The sequence below is a fragment of the Tiliqua scincoides genome, chromosome 6 (assembly GCF_035046505.1).
Source record: "Tiliqua scincoides isolate rTilSci1 chromosome 6, rTilSci1.hap2, whole genome shotgun sequence".
Classification (NCBI taxonomy): domain Eukaryota; kingdom Metazoa; phylum Chordata; class Lepidosauria; order Squamata; family Scincidae; genus Tiliqua; species Tiliqua scincoides.
This window is the reverse complement of record NC_089826.1, coordinates 3353234-3365659: the sequence shown is the minus strand read 5'-3', so window position 1 is coordinate 3365659 and position 12426 is coordinate 3353234. Positions and strand designations below refer to the sequence as shown.

The 12426-nt window shown below is 47.7% G+C and overlaps 1 protein-coding gene across 1 annotated transcript in view; it reads right to left on the bottom strand.

Annotated features, from left to right (window-relative positions):
- SLC4A11 (solute carrier family 4 member 11) overlaps positions 1-12426 on the bottom strand; it is a 75177-nt gene that overhangs the window by 31681 nt on the left and 31070 nt on the right. Inside the window, exons 6-8 of the mRNA XM_066632245.1 lie at positions 9627-9750; positions 8377-8583; positions 7294-7378 (exon numbers count right to left, since the gene is read on the bottom strand). Of these exons, the coding sequence (XP_066488342.1) occupies positions 7294-7378; positions 8377-8583; positions 9627-9750 (416 nt within the window). The remainder of the gene's footprint in view (positions 1-7293; positions 7379-8376; positions 8584-9626; positions 9751-12426) is intronic.

Here is a 12426-nt window from a genome sequence, read left to right as displayed (position 1 = left end):
TGTCTAAACACTGCATTTGTACGCTGGGCTGGTGCCATCACGAGGTGCCCTGGGCTGCCCCAGGGAGTGTGTAGGAACAGGTGCCAACCCCACCTCACCTGACCCCTCCCCATCTCTTCCCCACATCCCTCCGCCTTCCAAAAGAGAGTGGCGGCAGAGCGAGGCAGAACAAGGAAGCCAGATGCGGCACTGAGCGCTGCCCCGCTTCCACATTGCCCCGTGCCGCCGGCAGGACAAGTGAGAAAACAGGAAAGCTGGAGGTGGGGTGCTGCCTCCAGCACCACTGAGTGGGGCAGAAAGAGCAGCCATAGTCAAAATGGAGGAAGAGGAGGAGAAGGCAGGCGAAGAAAGTGGCCTGCTCTTCTTCTCTACTGTCAAAATCAAAGCAGAGCTGGAGGAGGAGATGGGAAGGTGTTGCTGTGACAGTGACACGTAAACAGCAACAGGGACAGAGAATTTCCCCAGTGCTTCAGGTACTATTTCCCCTTGCGCTGAGGATGTTTCTAGGTTCTGTTTATGTTTTCAGGATATCCTCAGCAGACCCGTGGGGGAGAGCAGCTGGGACTGGAGCTTCCCTTTCGAAGACACTGGAAGTCGGGCATTTCCCAGAGGGGATCGATCTCACTTCTAAAATGGAAAGCGATTATGAATTCATGGAATTGATCCGGAGCAAGTCAGACCTGCTCCATTTAGACCTGCTCCGGGCCAGTGGTCCATTTAGCCCAGGATGGCCTTACACACTGACTGGCAGTGGCTTCCTGAGGTCTCGAGCAGGGCTGTCTCCCAGACCTGGTACCGGAAACGTTTTTAATTCCACATGCCGAGGACTGAACCTGGGACCTTCTACATACAAAGGGCATGTTGAGGCCCTCCTCCAAAAGGCTGAACTGCGTGGACAACAAAGAAGCCACAGGCACTGTCATCTCATTCTATTCCCATAAAATATGGGGGTGTGATGGGGGGGGGAAGCAGAGGAAAAAGTAGTAACGTGGACTTCAGCACCTGAACCAATATCACCAGAGGACTATCTGGTTACCCTCTCCCAGACCTGCCAGCTTGCCTGCACCACTTTCCACAGTGGAGAGGTAGAAGGACTCGGACATGTGCTAACCTTTGTTGTTGGAGACCTTCAGCCTCGAAAGACTATGGTATCGCGCTCTGAATGGTGGTTCTGGAACAGCGTCTAGTGTGGCTGAAAAGGCCGATTCGGGAGTGACAATGCCTTCCACGCTGGGAGCAAGTGCAGTCTGTCCCTGGTCTGTCTCCCTGGCTATGGGCCTTCCTTCTTTGCCTCTTAGCCTCAGACTGTTGGCCAAGTGTCTCTTCAAACTGGGAAAGGCCATGCTGCACAGCCTGCCTCCAAGCGGGTCGCTCAGAGGCCAGGGTTTCCCACTTGTTGAGGTCCACTCCTAAGGCCTTCAGATCCCTCTTGCAGATGTCCTTGTATCACAGCTGTGGTCTACCTGTAGGGTGCTTTCCTTGCACAAGTTCTCCATAGAGGAGATCCTTTGGGATCCGCCCATCATCCATTCTCACAACATGACCGAGCCAACGCAGGCGTCTCTGTTTCAGCAGTGCATACATGCTAGGGATTCCAGCACATTCCAGGACTGTGTTGTTAGGAACTTTGTCCTGCCAGGTGATGCCGAGAATGCGTCGGAGGCAGCGCATGTGGAAAGCGTTCAGTTTCCTCTCCTGTTGTGAGCGGAGAGTCCATGACTCGCTGCAGTACAGAAGTGTACTCAGGATGCAAGCTCTGTAGACCTGGATTTTGGTATGTTCCGTCAGCTTCTTGTTGGACCAGACTCTCTTTGTGCGCTAACCTTAAGGTCAAGCCAATGGCTTTGATCCAATTTTCCACTTTACTTGTCTACCCTGGCCCAAAGCCACTATCCTCTCCTGGCTCTCAGGCAGAATTCTTCTTTGGGCCTGCTGCTTTGAAATCACAACAGCAGGCTACACAGACCAAACGCAAGTCATCACAGGTGGACCTCCCCCCACTTCAGAAGGTCCAGCACACCAGGGACTGCCGCTTGGCTTCTCCAGCTCAGCAGAATCCCAGCTTTAATCCCGGACGTCTCCAGCCAGGGCTGGGAAAGCTCCCTGCTTGAAACCCCAGAGCGCACAGCCAGCAAGATACGTGAGATGGACGCAAGGTTGGACTTGGCACAAGGCAGCTTCATGTCCTGTTCAGCTGCCACAGGGAAACAACAAAGCAAGAGCAGCTTTCAAAGCTAGGCTTTGGTAAAGAAGAAGACAGAAGGCTCAACCCTTCTCTCCTGGGTTCTCTCCTGCAAGTTGATGATGACATGACTTGCCTGCACTGTGGAAAGCCATGTGCTTTTATACACTTTGACCATATTGAGCCCCACCATCTGCTTCCACACTCCAGTCTTAAGGGATTGACTGAAATACCAAGGGACTTAAATACCAACTCTGCCCCTGTTCCACCTCATTTGGTGGGAGGGGAGTGAGGAATCAACCACTGATGACAACTGCAGCTGGTCAAAAAAAGCCGAGAAGATGCGCAGCAGAGAATCGGAGAAGCTGGAGACGTCGGGCAGAGATAAATGCAGCTCCCTTAAGAGTAAAATGGGACACCGCACACTGACCCCTGCTATGCATTTTTAGGAAATTTATTGGTTTTTGTAAGCTGACAAGAATCAGCAATAAGATGAGATATTAACTGTTTCAATGAATTCCTAAAAACATAGACCAGCTGTCTGGAAGATCAGAACCCAGCCAGGAAAGGCCTCCAGCGTTAACAGTCACTGACTGGGACTTCAAGACGCTACATAAATTACTCATCAGTCTTCTCATCTAGGGGTTATTCCCCCCCCCCCACCACAACCCTGACTTTTAAACATCCTAGTTTCAGTTCTGCCCAACACTCAAATTTTGTGATCAGATTAGGGTGTGAAAATTTATTTCATTCTAACTGTTCAAATCAAGCCCCAGATACCACCAACAGGAAGAGTTGCAGGAGGCTCTGCAGAGGGTGTTCATGTTTATACACAAAGGAACTTTATTTTTGCTGCCTGTTGCGTTTGTGACACTGAGCTTTAATACTGGAAGCCATCTGAGAGATGAATGAAGCCACATACAGCCCCGGGTATTAAAAACGAAAGCTCCCATTATTCCTAGAACTCAAACCCCAACTATTAATATTCTGGAAGGACAAACAAAACCACATTCAGACTGTGGCTTCTGCGTGCCAAGGCATCTGCTCCCAGGCAGTTTTAACCAACTTAACAGACCCATGGAAAGCAAACAGAACCTAGAACCGCCGGGCACGGAGAACAGTGTGCGGTACGCCAGCGGAACAGGACAGGAAGTTTACCCCTCCCGTGTGAACTGTCAGCTTCAGCAGCAGCTCTGAACTGCTTCCCACAGTGCTTGAGTGTGTTTTGCTCACAAAGTGCCATACAAAGGAACTGCCTTCACAGTTCCAAGCATGGCCCATATTCTATCTCCAGCCATGTCTCAAGGCTCCTGGCAGGATGCTGTTTGCAGCAACACAGAGAAGGAGTGGGTCTTAGTGGAGAGATCCATAACCCTTTTGTAGCTACATCTGGCCATTGGTGCCATTTTATTCCTCTTTCTAGCAAAGAACAGAAACAAATACATGGCAAGATGGGACTGTGCTGTAGCTCTGGATCAAGGAGCCCTCGGTGCTGGACAAGAGAGCAGAGCTGCCCCTTGGAAGTGCAACACATTCCACACAGCCATCGCAAACCAAAGGAGCATCAACCACAGATGCAAAATGTTAAGCATCCATGGCAAATTGCACGGGAGGAACCAATGCTCACTGGCAAACCACACACATTTTCAAGGAACTGACCATTCCAGGAGGAGCGTCTCATGCAGCACAAGACCTGATCGGTTCAGCTTCAAATTCCATCCTATGAAGCAGGCTAAGAGGCTGTTTGCTTCTAGAGCAGTATTTCTCAAACTGTGGGTCGGGACCCACTAGGCGGGCCGTGAGCCAATTTCAGGTGGGTCCCCATTCATTTCAATATTTTATTTTTAATATACGAGACTTGATACTCCCATGGTCTGTGACTACATTTGGGGAAATGTGACAGACCTGTACTCTTAACAAGCTGCTACGTACATGCTCTTAACAATGATAGTCAACAGGACTTACTCCTAGGTAAGTGTGGGTAGGACTGCAGCCTAGGATTGCTAAAAATGTTTCTACCTGATGATGTCACTTCTGGTCAAGGCATCACTTCCGGTGGGTTCTGACAGATTCTCATTCTAAAAAGTGGGTCCCAATGCTAAATGTGTGAGGAACACTGTTCTAGAGAAATTTTATCCTACATTTTAGCACCCAGAGGAACCAGGTGTGGGTCCTTCTCTTCAGCTGTCCCAATGCTGTTGAATTCTGTACCAAGTCAGATCCAGGTGGTTCACTCCTTGTTAACTTGACCAAAAAACGTGCAGAAACCTTTTGGTTTCTGTTCTGGCCTTTGAAGATCAACTGCTCTCTCTTTCTTGCACCAATATGGCCACACCGCTTTGATATTCCTTGCTGCTTCTTTTTAACTTCATTGTCACTTTATTTAGATTGTATTTTTTTTTTACTGCTGTTAGACTTTAAAATAAAAATAACTGCAGTGGGCTCTCAGTATGCGCAGGAGATTCATTCCGGGACCTCCCGCGGATACTGAATTCCGCAGGTAATGGAATTTGCGTGGGGGCAGGGACAATGTGCCACTGCTATTATTTACCTGGGAGCCATGCGCGGCCTCCCAAACCCTCCTCAGAAGGCCTCCCAGACACAACCAGATGTCACTCCTGGTTTGTGCTGGCAACTTCCAGTCGCATCCAGGAGGTCCTCTGAGGCCCTCCGGTCAAGGGCTCAGCATTCGCAGATACTCAAATCTACAGACAAAGAGGGCGCACTGTCAGTGATGAGCACAATATCCCACCGGCAGCTACATCAAGCCCATTGTCTCTCTCCATCCACTCCACCACATAAATTGCCTCTCTCTCTCCCTTCTAGGACACCATGTCTGTTCCATGGGAACCTTAACAACAAAAAGTGTGGTGTACCCATAGGAAACATGTCGCCTGGGATTAGCCACTCGTGATCTCTGTGGCACTGAACAGAGAACTGCTCTAAGACAGCAGGCCAGAGTGAAGATGCTTACCCAGCAGCCTATTTAAATCTCAGAGTCCGGTTCCACAGCTGTTATGCCATCCAAGGGAAAGCAAGCCCCAGCTTAGTCATACTGTACAGATGGGAGACTGCCTGGAGCCCCACGTAAGCTGCTCCTAGCTTCCCAAAAGAATGGAAGTGCGATAAATTAAGGGCAGCCTGCAGAAAGTACTGTCAGCACTGTTAACAGAACCCGTTCTAGAAATCTAAGGGACAGACTCAAAATGCAGGATAAATGCCTAAACACAGTCAGAACTACCAACTTGGGGAAGCTGAGAGAGGACATGCTTTGCACAGTGAAAGACCTCTGCTAGCTCTATAGAGATGCCAGTTTTGCAAAGCCGGTCCAGACACTTCAAAATCAAGCTGAACTACAGCAGAAATTTATTTATTACAGTATTTATATATTGTCTCTCTCATAGATGCAAGGTGATTCACAATGACTACAAACCCCCTTTTTTCAAACTGGGTCTTTCCAGGATGACCGTAAACACCCTTTTATCAAATTAAGTCTTTACAAGTGTTATTCCATAAGAGAAAGTAACAGCACTCTCCATTTCACCATATCTTTCCCTTCATACTGCAGTAATCAACCGGGTTGCCAGCTCTTGCATTTCCAAGCTTCGTAGGCAGTTGCAAGTAACACCCCGGACTGATCTTCAGGATGTTATCCGATTCTTCCCAGCTGACTCCTCTGCATTCTTCTGCAGAGAACCACCAGTGGTTTCGATTTCCCACCCAAGGCAGTTTATCCTGCTTAGTTTTTTCAGGCAAGGTGACAGCTCAACCTCCAGACCATACCTCCTGCCCTTGGACTTATGATGGATAGCATCTTTGCTGTATGAGTGGGTGATCTCCCCTCCCTCCCACAGAGTGGTGTAGCTAAGGGAGGGCGTGGGTGGTCCACTGCTCCAGGTACCAAGCCTTGAGGGGGCGCATTTCTGAGGCCATAGAAGGGCACTTTCAGTTTGCATCAAAAACCTGGCCTTTCTAAGGCCTCCATGTGTGTGTGTAAAAAATGCATGGGCCCCAGGTGCTCACTCACTCTCACTGCTCACTCACTCTCTCATACAAACACACTTATCTCATTTAAAAAGAAACCATTCAAGGAGGTAAGGATCCAAGTCAATTGGATAATCCAATTATCCAATCAGGGTCTTGGAACTGAGCTTGGTGTTATTTGTAGATTTAGGACCAGCCAATGGAAAATCAGTTTGAAGAAGATTCTTCCAAAGGGCATGCTTGATTACCAAACAGAGGTGAAGGAATAACTCATTTATGAAGCCAAAAACATTCCTTCACTATCACCACCACTTTTAGAGGAACTTTTTTCAGGCGGACAGGATATGTTTTCAAGAGAGAACAGTTACTGAGAGAGCTCCCAGGCGTGCTGGGATGAAGGTTGGTTCCTGAAAAGGAGACTTGGTCTGGCTCTTGCAGAAATTTTGAGGCAGGTTTTAATGTATACACAATTTTGTAGAACACATTTTAATACGTTTTTAATTAATACGTTTAATTAGAACACGTTTTTAATAAGTATCCAAAACAGCATTTCTCCATCACAATACTACTATTGTGTGTTCCCCAAGCGCAGCTACAATCTTTCCATTGTGGATGAGGCCTGGTTTACACAAGCTGCAGAACAAAGCAAAGTAATAGACTACCATTTTCAGACTGCAGATGTGGGGGTGCCGTTTTTGAATGCAAAAAGTTCCCTGTAATAGCAGGGAGAGAAGTTCTGGCCCAGCCTGCCTCCTGCTATGCTAGTTTTCTACTCGCAGGGACCTTTTCCACATACAACGACTTGCCACTGAAAATCCACACTAAAAGCCTAGTCTATCAGCTTAGAATACAATCAGCCTGCCCCCACCTCATTTTGCTGGACATGCAGAGAAGACCTTACTTTCAGTGGTTCAAAACAGCTGTTGAAAGCAAGAGCCCTGGGCTGAGGGCAATGGAAATCATCTCTAAAACCCAACATTCTCATGCACAAGTTCTAGACCCAAAATTCTTTCAAAGTAATAGGATCACAGCAGACAACCTGCCCCCAAAGAGCACTCCACAAACAGGACATGGTACTAGGACAATTCCAATCAGGCTGGTGCTTCCCCAAACAACTGCCCACCTACCATCAGTGAAGTCCAGAGCGTACACTGGAAACCTTCGCGCAATGTCATCAAAAATTCCCTTGCCAACATTGAAGAACTCGTGGAGCTAAAGAAAGGAAGGAAATGTTATGTCAGTTCAAAAATGCTCATCTATTGTTGAGAGAAAAATGAAAGAGATCAAGCCTCTGTTTATTGCAAGACAATAAAAGCGATATTTTTCTTTGAAAGGAGTCATTATAGACTCATTAGAGAGAGTAATAAGACAGCAACCTCAGGAAAAACTGAGACAGCCTCCAATGTTTTACACGAGCTCCCAGGAACAGCCACCTTGTCCAATGTGACTCAAAAATTCGTGAAAAGGTAATTTGCAAAGCAGGTCCAACAAGTTATACCCTTCCGGTCCTATATTCCACACGTGGGTCTCATCCCACCAAGTTTTGTAGCAGGGCTGGGAAAGAGCTTCTGCCTGAGATCTGCTGCCAGCCTTAAGAGACAGTGGTAGGATAGTTGGGCCATTGAGTCAACTCTGCTGTTTAAGACTGCTTCATTTTCACTCTCTCTGCGTTAATCTCTTTCTCCTGCTTCAGCCACTGCTTTGAGCAGCCCCCATCCCCATGCGTGGGTGCTGTGGGTTGCTGCCAGTGGCCAGCAGCATCTGCCAGTTGAATGTGAGCTTCTGCACAATTTCCTCCTCCCCCAAGTGCCAGCAGGCCAAGTCCTTCCTGTTTTCTGCTAGCTTTTAAAATCCATCTCTCTTTGGTTTTCTCTTCCCCCTACCACCACTCCAGATATTTTTAGACACAAAGGAGCCACAAACAAACCCTCCAGAGGAAAAAGAGAGGGTTTGTTTGTGGCTCCCAGCAGAGTTGACTCAATGTCCCATCTAGCCCACCACTGTCTCTTCAGGCTGGCAGCAGATCCCAGGCAGAAGCTCCTTCCCAGCCCTGCTACAAAAACTTGGTGGGATGAGACCCACGTGTGGAATATAGGGCTGGAAGGGTATAACTTGATGAAAAGGAACAGACCCCACAGAAAGGGTGTGTGTGTGTGTTGCACTATGGATGAAGAATATATACAACCACTCTTCAGGCCTCCCCCACATACCTTGAGGGGCTTGTGGTTGTGTGTTTTGTGGCCATCAGTCACTGGGGAGGGCCTTTGGTTCACTACCGTCAGCAGATGACGCTGGTTGACCAACGCTTCCTTGAACTCTTCTTCTGTTTTGGTTTCTAGAAGCTTCTGCCGAAAGGTTATGTCTGAGAACATGGTGGCGAATGTCCGGCCCACTTCTGTGGCGGTTTTAGTACTTTTCTGAGGGGAAACACAACAAAGAGTTTAGCAGCCACTTGCAACATGGGTACCTTGGCCTGATTTTTGTGTTATTTCCTTAGTTGATCTTGGATATTAGGAAAAATCTACCCACTTGGAAGAGGAGGGTTGGGCCAGTTGCTTCCTCAAAGCCACCATGAATGCTCTCCAGGACCAAGAGCCTTTTCACATATTGCACTGAGTGTTGTACAGAGTGCAAGTAAATCAGAACAATACCACTTGAGACTTCAGTGTATGTGTGGGGGTACATGCATGCTGCATGCTCCCCAACATAGATAGTTCCTTGCCTGTAGTATACAACACATCAGGGAGAGACATGCACTATAACTCTCTCTCTCTCTCTCTCTCTGATGCAATTGTTTCTCATGCGTAGGTAGAAAATGCTTTTGCTTTATCTCGTTGACTAGACTAAAACTACACCTTGTAAAGTCTGAAACTGTAGAATGCAGAATTCCACTCCCTTGTATTGCATGAACAGTATTTACAGCTCTACAACCTGGAACCTTTTAGGGTCAAACTTGCATGCACAACATTAGGGTCCATGGGTTTTCAACTCTGCAGTTCATAGTAGCTTCAAAGCAGAGCAATTTAGACTGGGACTATAGTAACAGCCAAAAGGGTTAACACCCTCTGCCACACACCTCATCTAATTCTCCCCGCAGGGCTGCTTTATGAAGAAAATTAGGTTGGGATTCCAGGGACAGTGCTCCCACATAACTTGTAGTTTGGGCTACATAATCAATTCCATGAGAAAGAAGGAAAGAGAGAGATGGCTATAGGGTCATCCAGTGGTGTAGCCACAGGGGGTGCGGCACAGTAAACACAGCAGGAGCCTTAATGCACCATATAAGGGTCCCCTCCCACTCATATGCAGTGCCTGCGCATTGCTTTCACTGCCCTGAATTGCTCCAAGAGCGAGTGGGAGGGGCCATTTACCCAGTGCATTGTGGTGTCTGCTGTACTTACTGCACCGCCCCCCTGGCTATGCTACTGGGGTCATCCTCTATCCCCGATGGGCAGCCTACCATTTTCGGAGGAGCGAGCACCAGGACGACAAATCTCACTTCACAGGAGTTCTCCCCCCAGTTCTGAGGCCTTTCGAGTCGGCTGATGCAAACATGGCGGCGCTGAAGGGATTTGATAGTGCAACTGTTGAATAAGAGAGGAGGGTTATTTCAGGAGAGGAAGCCACCCACAGGGATTCACACAGAGATCTTCCAAGGTGGGCTCCACAGAGAAGGAGGGTCAGACTCTACACCTGGGTTGTTTCATGGGCTGGTTTGTGAAGCAAGAAAAGACTCAAAGGGGGCACACAACTGACACTGTTCATGCACCAGAGTCCCTTCCTCTGACCTAAGTGAGCACATTTCTTTGGAGCAGCTGGGTAAACCAGTCATGCCATCTGCACGGAAGAACAAGGCTGCCAAGAGAAGAGACCTCTGGGGTAATTAACTCCTGTAGTGAACACCTGAAGTGAAACAAGATGCGAGACTAAATGACTCTTAGTCTTCTCGCTCCTCTTTCTTTTTAGACCCCTTCACTGCCAAGTTCTGGCAAAAATCCTGCCCTCCTCAAGCTGCTATGAGCGCAGGAGGGAAGCTGCCAGGGGCGCAAGCAACAGTTTCCCTTCTGGAGAAATAGCAGACTGGCAGCAGCGGCAGAGGTGGGTATTTTTGCCAGGTCCATGAGGGAGGCGAAGTCCACTGAGCTTCTCCCCCATTGTGGTCCTGATCCAGATTAATGGCTACCCTGTAGTTCTTTTTAAGAAAACAGTAGGGCAAAGACATGCTGAACTTGTAGAGGACTTGCTCCGGAATAGGAAAGGGGGAATATCAATCTTCTATACAAACTTCAGGTTGGATTTGACCTTCAAAAACCAGTGGGGTGGTGCAGTCTTGTCTGGTGGGAAGCTCCTTCTCTTGGTAGCTAGGAAGAGGTCACAATCAGACAGCCACCAAGGGGGGAGACTCCTGACCACAGACCAAACTAAGGGCACATTCTCTAAGCCAGTGATTTTCAATCACTGTGCCATGGCACACTGATGTGTCACAGATGGTCCGCAGTTGTGCTGCAGGACTTTGGGGAGGGTCATTTATTAGTAGGGTAATTGGGGGATTTGAGCCCACTACCAGCAGCATTGTGTGCCTTATCAATGGTCAAAAATCCACTGGTGTGCCTTGATGATTTTAGCGCCCTGACAGTGTGCCTTGAGATGAAAAAGGTTGAAAATTGCTGCTCTTAGCCGTGTGTTTCTTAATCTGAACATACAGAAAAAGGTATCTGCTATTATTAACCAGGTTGTTTTCTCCAAGCATCTACTAACCAATCAAACAAATGACCACTGGTTCAAGGAACCAGAAGGAGTGTCAGTCTCTGGACCCCAGCTCACTCTCTTCAGCCAGATTTTCGTTTATCATCAACTCCACAAACATCTGGAACAGCCTGCCCAGAGCAAGCAACTCTTCCCTGAGAGTTGGACCGAGCACTGCAGGGCTGGATTAATTCATTCTATCCAGGTGCCATTAATTTGCTCGTAAACGAATCCACATGGGCTTTTCAATGCCAAATGGACCTTTCTGATCGACACCTTGATAGCTCAGTTCCTTCATTTATGTAAAAAAAAAACAGCCTGGGAAATAAACCAAAAGCACCATCAAGGAGCTCATTTCCATTCTGTTGCAAAGAATGGTTTAAATTTCTGAGGCATGCAACCATTTCTTTCTCCCCCCCCCTCTCTCTCCATCTCACATCCTCCCTTTGTTGAACTCTTTCAACCTGGAACCCTCCAAATCACCCTGTCTTCTCAGAGAAACTCCAAACTTCTCCTAGTGTGGGTATCTACTTGCCAAAGGGAAAGACAACACACAGCAGGGCATCCAACACAATTCTGTCCCCCATCACTCTTTGGCCAGACATCAAGGAAGCCTGGGGGTGTTGCTCTCTCTCTCTCTCTCTCTATTCCTCTGCCTGGAATCTGCGTGTGCTTGATAAAAACAAGTTTATTTGGAACAAGGACTTTCATTTATGGTTTTGGGTTCCGATAGAAAAACACTTCAGAATCCTGACTGGATGGAGGCAGCTGGCCATGCCTCACCAGCTGGGTTGCTTGCCATGGTTATTTAGTTTGGTTAAAAACTTAGTTCTTTCGCATTCCTCCTCTCCCTGCACGTTTTTCTTCTCACTGATTAATTTAATCTGCTGTTGCACCACTGGCATTTCTGTTGTTGCCTTTTGCAGCATATTTTATTGTTTTAGTTGCTGTTTGGTTTTTTTCACGATGTGTTTGCTTTTATTTGTCTGCAAAATCTCGTTTGGCTTGCTTGCAAGAAGCGTGAAGGATGGCATAAAGATCTAGCAACAAATAAAACTGTTTATATGGTTTTTACCCTATAACACCACCTAAAGGCAGGTGGATGTTCTTATGATCAAAGAGGTGTCAAGGCAGAGAAATGCACAAGATTATTTGGTGAGGGTGACTTATAGAACCCAGGACTTGAGTGCCCGGGTTGTTGACTAGCTAGACGTATGCCTCACAGCAGGAAGCATACCACAAAACACAGGCAGGACCACTTTTCTTGATGAGTACCACATAGACCAAACTTTACACCAAGCTCTGCATCTTCCCTTCAAAGACTACCTCCCCCCAGAAAAGTCTTGCCCAACAGCTGTGTTCTATAGACTGGGCCCTGGCCACACACCATTGCTTTGGGAGGGAATACAGTACTACCTTCTGGAAGGTGCAAGGCCTCTACCACAGTCCCAAACTCTAGAATGCCATCCTCAATAAGGAGCAAAATTGTTCCTCCTCTGTGGCCTTCCATAGCC